The following is a 12,737-nucleotide window of genomic DNA, read 5'->3' as shown; positions in this document are numbered from 1 at the left end:
CAGGGCAAATGCACTTTGTTTAAGAGCCATTGCGGTATATAGTACAACTATATGCATATATTACTACTATAAAGCATATATATATATATATATATATATATATATATATATATATATATATATATATATATATATATATATATATATATATATATATATATATATATATATATATATATATATATATATATAGCATTAAAATGTAAAATATTATTGAAGGGAGACAGCTGGAGAGCCACATATTTTTGGTTGAAGAGCCACATGAGGCTCGCGAGCCATTGGTTCCCTACCGCTGTTGAAATGGTGATTCTCTGGCTCCCTCTAGTGTCTCACTGATTAACTGTCCCACACGCACTTTAAGCTCATGACATCAATGCACATCCACATTCAGTCGATGCATTAGCAGAAAAATCCCCACATATGACAGAAAACACACAACATGCAATATACAGTAACAGACATCTACTTTACAACTATCACACAGCAGATACGTCATCTTCAGTCAGCGAGCATTGTGTATTTGTGTTTTCTCCTTTGCTGTTTTGCTAGAAATGTCAAGTGCCATGGGAGTCTGCGTGCTGGACTCATTTATAAATTGATAAACATGTTAATTTAGCTTCACTGCCAGTCCCAGCTTCTGTTAATAATGTATGATGCTTATGCTGTAGTTAAGAAGACATCTTTAATATTTACATTATGGTATATTGTTATAACATTTAATTCCATGAAGCCACCTGCTGTATAATTAAAAGATCATTTAGCAATAAATAATACTGATTTAATTATTTACATTTATTTAAGAGAAGAGTAAAAGTACAATACTAATGCAGGAAACATTTTGTTGACAACTGATTTACCGACTGTCGTTACAAATTGTGAATATTGTTTTATAACTATAAAAGTGACCCAAAGTCACACCTCTGTGTCCAAATAAGTGTGAAAATATTATATGTGACCCTCAAAACAAAACCATTAATAAAGGTAAATCTTTTGACACTGAAATGTATACATCACCTGAAAGCAGAATAAATAAACTTTCCATTGATGTATGGTTTGTTAATAATATTTGGTCAAATTATTTGAAACTATCTGAAATCATCTAAAAAAAAAATCGAAATATTGAGAGAATGGCATTTAAAGTCACTCTTTAAAATCTTAGCAATGTATTATGCTAAAAATATCTCAATGGATTATGATCTTTACTTAATATTCTAATGATTTCTGGCATACAGGAAAAATCAATCATATTAATGCATACAATGTATTTTTGTCTATTCCCAAAAAAAAAAAACCCTGTGACACATAAGACTGGTTTTGTGGTCCAGGGTCATATATAGCATGTGAAAAACAGTCTATGAGCCAAACAGCAGGCAAAAAGCATCAAGATAACCAAATTATTCAGGTTAATTTCTTAGGTGTGTAATAAATAGTTTGCTTAATAAAATAATAATACTTTAAGAAACGAATTGAGTTTACACAAATATTCTACATTCAACCATGGCTGTATTCGAAATCGCCCTCTATACTCTTAAATAGTGCACTATTTGAGAGATCAGCCATTTCTAGTGCTGTCCACAACTATAGTGGACGTTCACTGTAAAAAAAATGCTGGGTTCCAGACAATTTCTTTATGTTGTCCCAACACAAATCGATTAAGTTGACTTAATTGTCATAACACATTTAAGTGAACTGAACATAAAACAATTAAGTTGCCCCAAAAAACTGCAGCAAAGATCATTTTCTGAGTATTCTGAAGTGCACTCAATCAATCCCACAATGCACCATAATAGCGAATGTACAACCCATGAATACTGAACAACTAGAAAATACACAAAATGCACTGAGTGTTCAGACGGCTATTGAATTTTCGCATTTGACCACAAGATGGCAGCCATAAAGCGTCCTATAGTATCTTATCAGTGAAAATTATTAAAATTAAAGAAAGAAAATAAAATATTATTTAATTAAAGTAAAGTTTGTATACATGACAGAAATTAAAAGTCTTTGTTTCTTTACTAATATAAAGCTCGCTAAGGGTTAAATAACTATCACAGATTCTGACAAAGAAACTTAAAATATAATGTGTCCGAGAAATTTACCAAAGAGCAAAACAAACAAATCAATACTCGAATTCAATCACTCCTTCAAACATTAAAAACTTTCAAGGATTTGATGCTAATGGCCATTAAATACGTCATAACACTCTTGTAAAAAGGGTTTAAGCTGCGGTCACACTGGGCTTTGTGTGTGCAAAATTCTGTCGTGCGGCGCTACGAAAAAGGGGCGGGATTAAACAAGATGATTAGACATTAAAAAAAGCCAGCGATTGCTTCATGTTTTAAATTTCTGTTCAGAGAGGTCATGTTTGGATCCTCGATTGGTTTCACGCAGTCAAGTGATGCGCAGGTCAGAGTTCACCAAGCTTGAACTTTGCAACTTAGCGAACTGCGAAACTTAACGCATGACCCTGCATTTCCGGTCTGATGCATTCGCCTGCGTATGAATGGAAGTCTATGGGAGGAAAAGCCTAGTGTGACCGTAGCTTTATTTTAGCACATCATTGATGTTAATCTCACCTGCAGGTGGGGCTGGTGAAGGTGAATGAGATCAGCTGGTTCCAGAAGGGCTCGTTTTCTGAAATGGCGTCTGGACCAATCAGAGTGCGGATGCTCTGGCTTTCCGACAGGTCGCTCACCTGACTGGTGTTTGCACCCATCATCAGCCCCCAAAATCCCCCAGAGACGCCCTCAACGCCTCATCTCCACACACACAAACCTGCGGAAGCACCAGAGACACATGCTTGAACAACAACACCAAATCAATATGTTTTCACTAAATTATTTTACATGTTATAAATTAGGGATGCGCAATATTGGAAAAATCTGACTATGTGATGTTTTCTGTGATAAATATTGTTATATGAATTAGGCTTGTGCCGGTATTCGGTAATGCGATAAATCACGGTAATGAATATGCACGATATTGTTATCGCGGGCACTTCAAATACCGTGAAAAATAATAGATCCGAATTTATATTCTTAGAACGCGCCTTAGCTTATTTTCCATCAACCGCTTGAAGAAACACTGCGTATATGCTGCGCAGAACTGATGCGCACTCTGATGTAAACAATCCCCACATGTAGAAGCCCTGTGTGCACGCAGTGGAGCCGCCGCTGCCACCGCACTATAATCCTCACACGCAGGGGCGGACTTGCCTTCTGGCAGACCGGGCACTTTCCCGGAGGGCCGACGTACTTTTTGGGCCGGGCTGATCATCGTCTTATGATTTGATCGGCCCATAAAAGGCTTAGCAGCCTATCGTTTTTTTCTGCCTTATTGATTGACGCTGCAGTGATCTGTGACTCTCTGAATGTAGATGCTTTTTTTCCCGGACAGACAGACCGGGCCGGTCCATGTGACACTCTGCAGCCCATTGGCTCTTTTCGGTATGGACATTGGGCTGGCCCAATCACAAACTCCTATTTTGGACTCCGTGTGAGCGTGCGTCGTCTGTGTGTATTTGTCAAAATAGTCGAGAGTCAGAGAGAAGAAACGCAAGGGAGGCGCAGAGAAATCGCGGTAAACACACCGGCGTTTCATTTAGCGATTCTGAAAAGTTCTGTTCATTCTAGTACACGGCTAAAAACGCAAATCACGTGAAACGAATTACAATATCGTGATAATACCGTATACCGTGATAAAAGCTCAATCAATTAATCGCAGCATGAAAATGTGATACCGGCACATGCCTAATATGAATACAGATTTAATTAACCAGATGATTTAAAAAGCTCTAATTGGGAAGATTTGATTAATTGAGATCAACTGGGATGATTAAGTCAGTGCTTTAAGTAAACCGTGCTTTATGGTATTCTTGGGAAAGTAACAGTACAGAAATTGAACAATTAAATGTAAAATAACATGGATATCATTCTATAAATAATGAAAAATATATATTTAATAATATCTTAATATTTAATCTTAAATAAATAATCTAGTCCTGCGATGTGACTATTGAGGATACACACACTGCGATATCATTGCTCAAACGATATATTGTTCAGCCCTATTACAAATGATTCATCCGTGCACATTTTTTATTTCAACTCATGTGCCCAATGTTTTGTTTAAGCAAAATAACATCCAGCCCCTCTTCATCTGTTCTCTTCTCTGATTGCTGTTTACTGGGGTGAGGGCGGGATCAACATGTCATTTACATGTGATCCACCAATAGAGTAGGGCTGTTGAGATTCGTCGAAACAACCAACAATGACATCATTTTATATTGTTTTACCTTTTAAATTTAGTTTTCACACTTTAAATAGAATAACTGTTAAATAAAGTACATATGAAGAGTTCAGATGCAAAAATCTCTGAAATTTTCATCTAAAATTTGCATTTTTCTCAGGCTCCTATGTTTAGGTTCAGTAATTTGACTCTTATGGCAAAAAATAGGTTATTTTCATCTCTTTCAACATTAAATAACTGAACGTTAACATAAGGGGTTAAGAAAAAACGGCCATCATAGAAGAAAATTCCAGATGGCACAGATGGTTTTTTCATGTGAACTCTTCATATGTTTAATAAATATAGTCATTAGTAGGGTTGTCGCGATACTATTAAATAATCTTATGATACTATACCAGCTGAAGTATCACAATACCAAGTAGTAAAAAATTGTAAAAAACAGTAGAAACTGTAGAAAATTGTAAGAAATACTATATTTTATGTTAGAATTGGCCTACTTGAATTTAATTCATAATTCCCCTAAGGCCAAAATGTATTATTTGCACCTCACTCCACCTAATATTTATTCATTCTTTTCGTTTATTCTGTAGATAACTGACCAACAAAAATACATTAAAATAAAGATACAAATTATACCGAATGAAATTTGTTACAAAAGAGCATTTTTTCCCTCATGACCGCCTCTCTTCAATGGGGGGCAGATCATTTAGTGTTATTGCACCCAAACTCTGGAACTCTCCACCACGCTCACACTGTTCTGCCAATCATATCTCTGAATTAAAATCCTTACTTAAAACTCACTTATTTTCTGAATCCTTCACTTCTGACCTGCCAAACTGACCACTTCATCTGATCCACCTGCACTCTGCTTATTTGTCTTAGGTCTTGTTTTTGTATTTCCAGTTTGTTATATTTGACTTCCTGTATGTTTGGGTATCTTTCATCTGCTTGTACTATCTCTTTTTGTCGCATTCTTTGTAAAGTGTCCTTGAGCTCTGGAAAGGCGCTATATAAATAAAAATTGTTATTTTTATTATTAAAGTTCATACGCACGCACGCACGCACGCACCCACACACACACACACACAATTGATGATCCTAGCAAACTGAACAGATCTTTTATTCCCGGTTGCTTTGCGCACTTCCTGTCTTGTTGATATGATTATACTTGTTACTACGGAGACATGTTAATACGCAGCTGTCAATCAATTCGGTGGGCGGGTGGACCGCACTCCTACATCAAGTTGCGGTCGGTCTCAAAACCGCTCCAATTGGTCCACCGTTTTTATGTTGTTAAATTCAGAAAAATTGACTGGGTGTGTTTATATCACCCCAATATGACGCTCTATACACTATACCTACACATATGTCTGTCCAAACAGCTTGAAAGGAAGATTTTCCCCCATAGGTGCCCTTTAAATGTTGCTATTTTGGGTTTTTGTCTTTTTTTAAGTCCAATCAGCTAACAATCCAAAGTAATTCATAACTTCACTTTGTGAGTTGTTCTTTTTAGGAGATTGTCGCAGTTGTTGTAGCTACTGAAACGAACCAGTTGAGATGTGCGTTCGAACTGAAGCGTTAGAAAACGTGCTACCATTAAAGGTGCATTTTCTACACAATTCTGCAACCTTAAAGGGCTCCACAGACGATTAAAATTAAATGGTCTATTGTTACACAAACCGGTAAGCATTTTAGTGACTTTTTCACATGCAACATTATCTATTGTAGATAGACGGTTAATGACGATACTACCGTTTACAAACTACAGTGGCACCGCCAGTATTTTGGAGCCATAGTATCACAATACTAGCATAGTACTGGTAAACCGTGCAACCCTAGTCATTAGTGGGTGCCCTACAACGTTTTCATGACACATCATTAGTCGGCCATATTGGAGGCACAGAATGTAAACAATAGCACTGAACTTAACTTGCACATTTGTGCTTATTATTGCTGCTGAAAACATCCATTATAGTCATATTTTTGACTGTACTAATCAGTCGACCATTACACGTGCAATGAACTTTGTCGTTTACATCAGAAATGCCACTTTCATGTAAACGAACAGGCAAAAAAAAAACGTATACAAATTGTGAAATTTTATTCTGAAAACATTGTGCTAATGGCCCCTATGCCAGTAAACACACATGAAATGGCTTTGATGGATAGAGAGAATACACACAAACACACACACACCTATTTGTTAAGCACACACCCTTTACACACATACACACACACACGTGCATTGTGAAACTGGCTTGAGAAGCTGCTGTTTTCTACATCCTGGTTTACTCAGTCTGTTCTGATGGATCTTATCAGGATACTCTTGTATTATTAGGAAACTCAATTTACAGTTGTGGGAGAAAGCAGGCCACACACAAGCCTCAGAGAAGAAGAAAATCCATTCATTATTTTTTTCTGACTGCACATATTTGTATCGTAACATTGTTTTTTATAGCAATTACTAACAGATTTTCATTCCAAATTTTAATGCATGTCAAGTTGCAATTCTGAAATGACACACTATTATTGTTATATTATCTGTATATAATGCTGTATACCAGTCTAAACATTTCTCCATTATTATACAGATATTTTATATTAGGTGTGCAATGGTACACAGAAATCATGGCTCAGTAGCGTCTCAGTTTTGGGTCACGATTCAATACAGGTTTGGCACAACAGAAATAAGCAATAAATCCTGTTCTGTTTATTCTGAACAGGCAGAAGAGTTTTGTCACAATCAGCTACAGATTAGTATCAGTATTATTTGTCGCATGAGTACATGAGTCGAGTTGTGTAGCGTGACTATTCGGGATGAATATGTGCACTGTTTTAAAAGCTTATATGAGGTTAAATGTACAGTTGAAGTCAGAATTATTAGCCCCCTTGTTTATTTTTTTTCCCCAATTTGTGTTTAAAGGAGATTTTTAACATATTTCTAAACACAATAGTTTTAATAACTAATTTCTAATAACGGATTTATTTTATCTTTGTCATGATGACAGTAAATAATATTTTACTAGATATTTTTCAAGACACTTCTATACAGCTTAATGTCACATTTAAAGGCTTAACTAGGTTAATTAGGTTAACTAGGCAGGTTAGGGTAATTAGGCAAGTTATTGTATAATAATGGTTTGTTTGTTGTTGACTTTCAAAAAATATATAGCTTAAAGGGGCTAATAGTTTTTAAAAAATGATTTTATTCTAGCTGAGATAAACCAAATAAGACTTTCTCCAGAAGAAAAAATATTATCAGACATACTGTGAAAATTTCCTTAGAAAATATTTATTTACCTATCTATTTCCATTTATATAAATAAAAACATGTATTATATATATATATTTTTAATATACACTTTTAACACTATTCACAAAACATACCTGCTAAAATATTCAGTTTTCAATGCAAAAAATCATGTCAGACATCTTTATGACCCATTCAGTAACACATTAAAAAAAACTGTATTTACTGATCAAATGCAGCCTTAATAAACTAATTAATTGTCAATTTTAAACTTCAGCACTATCCTTCAAAACACTACCTACCTACCTATTTTGAGCTCTTAAATATAATAAAATAATTTTATTTAAAACTAATATGCTAAATGATTATGGACAATATTTGGCCCATATTTCTTTTTTATTTTATAAAAGTTCTGTAAAAATTACAGCAGACACTGTCAATTCAACACTTGCAAACACCAATATGCCGGGTTCATACACACTTTTACTACTAAAATTCCATGACTTTTCAATGACTTTCCCAAAACTTTCAGGTAAATATTTACAATCTTGTTTTGTGTTTCATGTTATGTCTATGCAGACGTGGTAAAAAAGAAAAAAATGCACGTTCAAATTTATTACAGCACATCAAAAAATGTGATAATCCATGTAGTTTATATTTATTTTCATATCTGTAAAATAGTTTTTATAAAGTATCTTGCTGTCTGCGTGACAATTTTATAAATGCTGGTTTGTGTTTTCAGAAGACTTAAGATTTGTACAAATTAGCCTTTAGCACCCACAGTATCTTACCTCTGCAGTTAGATATTGTTTCTGGACATGACTAGGCATGGGCCGGTATAAGATTTGGATGGTATGATAACTTTGGATAAAAATATCACGGTTTCACGGTATGATGGTATTGTGTCATTTTTTATAGTGTACTGCTCTTAAATATATTCTTTTTAAATGTCTGGGTAAAAAACAACAATCTTTTTTTTTCCTTTAAAAAAACAATACAGTTTAGTTTTTGAAAGATTTAAAATATTTTGGAGCAGTAAACACATCAGGTTAAATAATGAAAACGAATCATGGACTTCTGCCGACTTCCATGTAATCAAAAATACAGATTTCTTAACAATTTAAAATGGCATCTCTGGATCTCTTATCTGCTGGAGATATTGTTGTCCTAAAAAAAAAAAAAAGTAAATAAAAATCTTACATATTCCTCAGGAACGATATTACAGGAAATGTTGGTGGTCTTAAAACGTATACTATTCCAAACCACGGTATACCTTGACAACAGTAACTGTCCCATGCCTACACATGACACTCAAAATGCATCTTGAATTAGGGTCAAAGCGAGTAAAAGAGGGCGAAGCTAAAATTGCTTTTGATTTTTGAAGTTATTGCTTATTTTATTCATTTAATTTTTTTTTTGTTTACCCATCAAATTTTGTGTCAAATATAAGTCAAGCACATCTCAAATATTTTCAAGTACACAGATAATTATTAAACAAATTTTCATGACTTTTCCAAAACATTATGGGGGTTTATTTGTTTTTCCAAAAAAAATTCCAGCCCTGGAAAATGCCTTTTCGAAATTTCATGACTTTTCCAGGTTTCCCAGGACCGTATGAACCCAGAATATGTGTCTTCTCATCTCTGACACATAAACATACATCCATGCAAATAGTATATGCAAATATAATGTCTTGTTTCTTGTTTAATTTTTTTGTAAACCTCCAATGAAAAGGCTTCCCATTTCCTTATCAGGTGTTACTGTATAAATACTAATACTAATTACTGATTAGTAATATACTAATTATTGCAATATTCAACGCAATTATCAACATTATAGGTGATTTTAGGTGAAGCATTGAGGTAAAGTTGGTCTTATATTCGCACATTCGTTCAATGACAACTAGTGACACACTCCCTATAGTGTTTACCATGATACTTTGAATATTCGGTATGAAATCAGATGTGAATATGACTCCAAAACAACATTAGCACCATTTATTTGACAGTGAACTTGTACTTTGGTAGTCGGTGGCTGCTTATGATTTCACTACTTAGAATTTTGCAAAGAATACTTTTTAATTAAGGAGAAAGTCTGAATGTGTGAATATAAAACCAACTTTACCTCAATGAACACAGCATCTAATAAATGCCTTACAATATACAGGTAATGATTTACATATTCAAATGTTTGGACTGTATTTCTGTTGTACTGTATAATGCAGGTACAACAATAACCATTATTACTGAACTACACGAACAACATCAGTCTAATAAACACAAACTAAATATGATTTAACAGGCTGTAATTAGGACTGCTCAATAATGTACAATTCAAAACTTCCTGTAGGTATTTACTCATTTACTTAGCTTTCCTCTGCTGTCTTTCAGTCAAATTACACTCTTCAACACGCAGACGAAATAACAAGAATCCGGTTAAATATTCATTTTATATGGCTACATCTCGGTGCTTTACTGTTGATGTATAAGTTAATAAGTGTCCAGGGAGCAGGAATACACTTAGCAAAAATTAGCCTGCAGACTCGAGTGAATGGAGAAACCCATTATAAACGCGTTAGCTTATATGCTAACCTGCTAGTAGGCTAGCGGCAAGAATAACTTACCTGTTAAATGTCAGAGCTGACAGCGCCTCAGAAAAGCCCCTCTCGTTCCGTAACACGGGCTCCTTTGTGTTTTCAGATTAGTGCGAGCAAATAGGCTATAACTAGTGATGGTAAATATCTAGTAAAGTGTGTTTAACAGTGTAAGTTACTGTGCTGTATTGACTCTGCGTCTCCACGTCGCCAATGACGCTCGTGACATCCCACCTCGACGAGCACGCGCAGAAGAACGAGCCAATCACATGGAAAACCCGCCTCATGAATATTAATGAGTATGCTAAGGTGAGGGAGAAGGTAGGCGCGAACTCATTAATATTCAATATCTTGACGTTTTACGTTTATAAATACGCTTCTACTGGGAAATATTTATAAATTATTAGGGTATGCTGAAGATACGCAAGAAATCTTTAAATGTATTAAATGTAAAGACTTGAGTTTTTAACGTTTAACAAAGTGATTCTGCTGAAAAAATAACATTATCATTACCTTTAAGTCATCAGATCCCTTTTCGTACGCCTATGTATCATTCCTAATAATCTAAGTATATTTTGAGATACTTATGCTTTATTTCTTTTGATATATATTTATATTTTTCATTTAGTTTTCTATAAATATTTGCTTTTCTTCATGTATTGTTTTTTTTTTCTTATCCCTTGTATCACTTGTGTTACTTGATGTACAATAAATATGTATAATTTGTATTCAGGTCACACAATATTAGCACAAATTAACGTTTTAAGTATTCCCTGTTACTTATGTTAATAAAAAAGGTGATTTTCATTGTAATATAGGTTTATTTTTAATTGACTTCAATAACAAATACAAAATCCGACACAAAAAAAGACAATAATAGTAACAATGATGATAACCTAACAGATCCAATAGTATCTGGATGCAGCCTGTATGATACAAGCTGAGATTGCATCACTCAGCGATGCAAAGTCATACACAATGCACTCGATGGAGTGAGTGACGTCACGGTGATGGGTAGGGTTAGGGGTGGGGTGAGGTGAGTGCATTAAAATGCATTGGATGCAGCTCAGATTGCACTGCACCAGGTCTGCATCCTCTCAACAGATCAGGTTAAATAATACTATAAACACATATAAAACCATAAAAAAAAAGAATTAAACAAATACATAACACAAATACAGCAAGAGGAAAGAAGGACATGTATCTGTGATATTTCCAAAATAATTATCAGAATAATCCAATAATCTATTCGTATTATAGGTTGTTTTGGTGGCGCACAAATTGAGATGGAGGGAAGTAAAACACTGACAAAGGAATTCTGAAGAGTGCTCTGATCACATACATTGGAGTAGACTGATAAATATGGTCTTGTTCTACTGAAAACCCTGCCAATTGTGCGATGCATGTCGGGTGTGTTGTTTATGATCTGCTTGTTCTTTCTGAAGGTTTCATTTCATTCCACTAGGTGGCAGTAAAGTATTTTTATGTTGTTTTAAACAAAATAAAGAGGTCATATTATTATTGTCATTTTTTATTTGGTAGATATTTAAATTATAATTTACTCAAAAAAAAAAAACTGTTAGTTTTAGCATTGTTTTGTTGATGCAAATCTCCCGTTCCACCACATCCCAAAAGTGCTCTATTGGATTGAGACCTGGTGACTGTGGAGGCCATTTGAGTACAGTGAACTCATTGTCATGTTCAAGAAACCAGTCTGAGATGATTCACGCTTTCTGACATGGTGTGTTATCCTGCTGGAAGTAGCCATCAGAAGATGGGTACACTGTGGTCATAAAGGGATGGACATGGTCAGCAACAATACTCAGGTAGGCTGTGGTGTTGACACGATGCTCAATTGGTACTAATGGGCTCAAAGTGTGCCAAAAAAATCTCCCCCACACCATTACACTACCACCACCAGCCTGAACCATTGATGCAAAGCAGGATGGATACTTGCTTTCATGTTGTTGACACCAAATTCTGACCCGACCATCTGAATGTGGCAGCAGAAATGGAGACTCATCAGATCAGGCAACATTTCTCCAATCTTCTATTGTCCAGTTTTGGTGAGCCTGTGTGAATTGTAGCCTCAGTTTCCTGTTCTTAGCTGACAGGAGTGGCACCCGGTGTGGTCTTCTGCTGCTGTAGCCCATCTGCCTCAAGGTTGGACGTGTTGTGCGTTCAGAGATGCTCTTCTGCAGACCTCGTCTATCAGCTGGAACCAGTCTGGCCATTCTCCTCTGACCTCTGGCATCAACAAGGCATTTGCGCTCTTTTTCAGACCATTTTCTGTGAACCCTAGAGATGGTTATGCGTGAAAATCCCAGTAGATCAGCAGTTTTTGAAATACTCAGAGCAGTATTTCAAATTCTAGATTTCTAAATCACCTTTCTTCCCCATTCTGATGCTCGGTTTGAACTGCAGCAGATCGTCTTGACCATGTCTACATGCCTAAATGCATCGAGTTGCTGCCATGATTAGAAATTTGCTTTAACCAGCAGTTGGACAGATGTACCTAATAAAGTGGCCAGTTGTTGGAAGGAAGATCAAACTCCCATAATGCAATTCCTAAGCAGAAATATACAAAATAAAAGTATGAATCACAAAATATAGAAAACAGCAAATTTACAGATATAAATTTTTTAC

The 12,737-nt window shown here is 35.2% G+C and overlaps 1 protein-coding gene across 1 annotated transcript in view; it reads right to left on the bottom strand.

The window, feature by feature from the left end:
• dym (dymeclin) overlaps nucleotides 1-10,312 on the bottom strand; it is a 150,333-nt gene extending 140,021 nt beyond the window's left edge. The window contains exons 1-2 of the mRNA XM_056445876.1: nucleotides 10,122-10,312; nucleotides 2,577-2,775 (exon numbers count right to left, since the gene is read on the bottom strand). Of these exons, the coding sequence (XP_056301851.1) occupies nucleotides 2,577-2,719 (143 nt within the window). The 5' untranslated portion in view covers nucleotides 2,720-2,775; nucleotides 10,122-10,312. The remainder of the gene's footprint in view (nucleotides 1-2,576; nucleotides 2,776-10,121) is intronic.
• Between the last annotated feature and the right edge of the window lie 2,425 nt (nucleotides 10,313-12,737).

Source organism: Danio aesculapii, chromosome 21 (genome assembly GCF_903798145.1).
Source record: "Danio aesculapii chromosome 21, fDanAes4.1, whole genome shotgun sequence".
NCBI classification, from domain to species: Eukaryota; Metazoa; Chordata; class Actinopteri; order Cypriniformes; family Danionidae; genus Danio; species Danio aesculapii.
The sequence above is the reverse complement of the archived record's forward strand: the minus strand, read 5'-3'. Positions and strand labels throughout refer to the sequence as shown.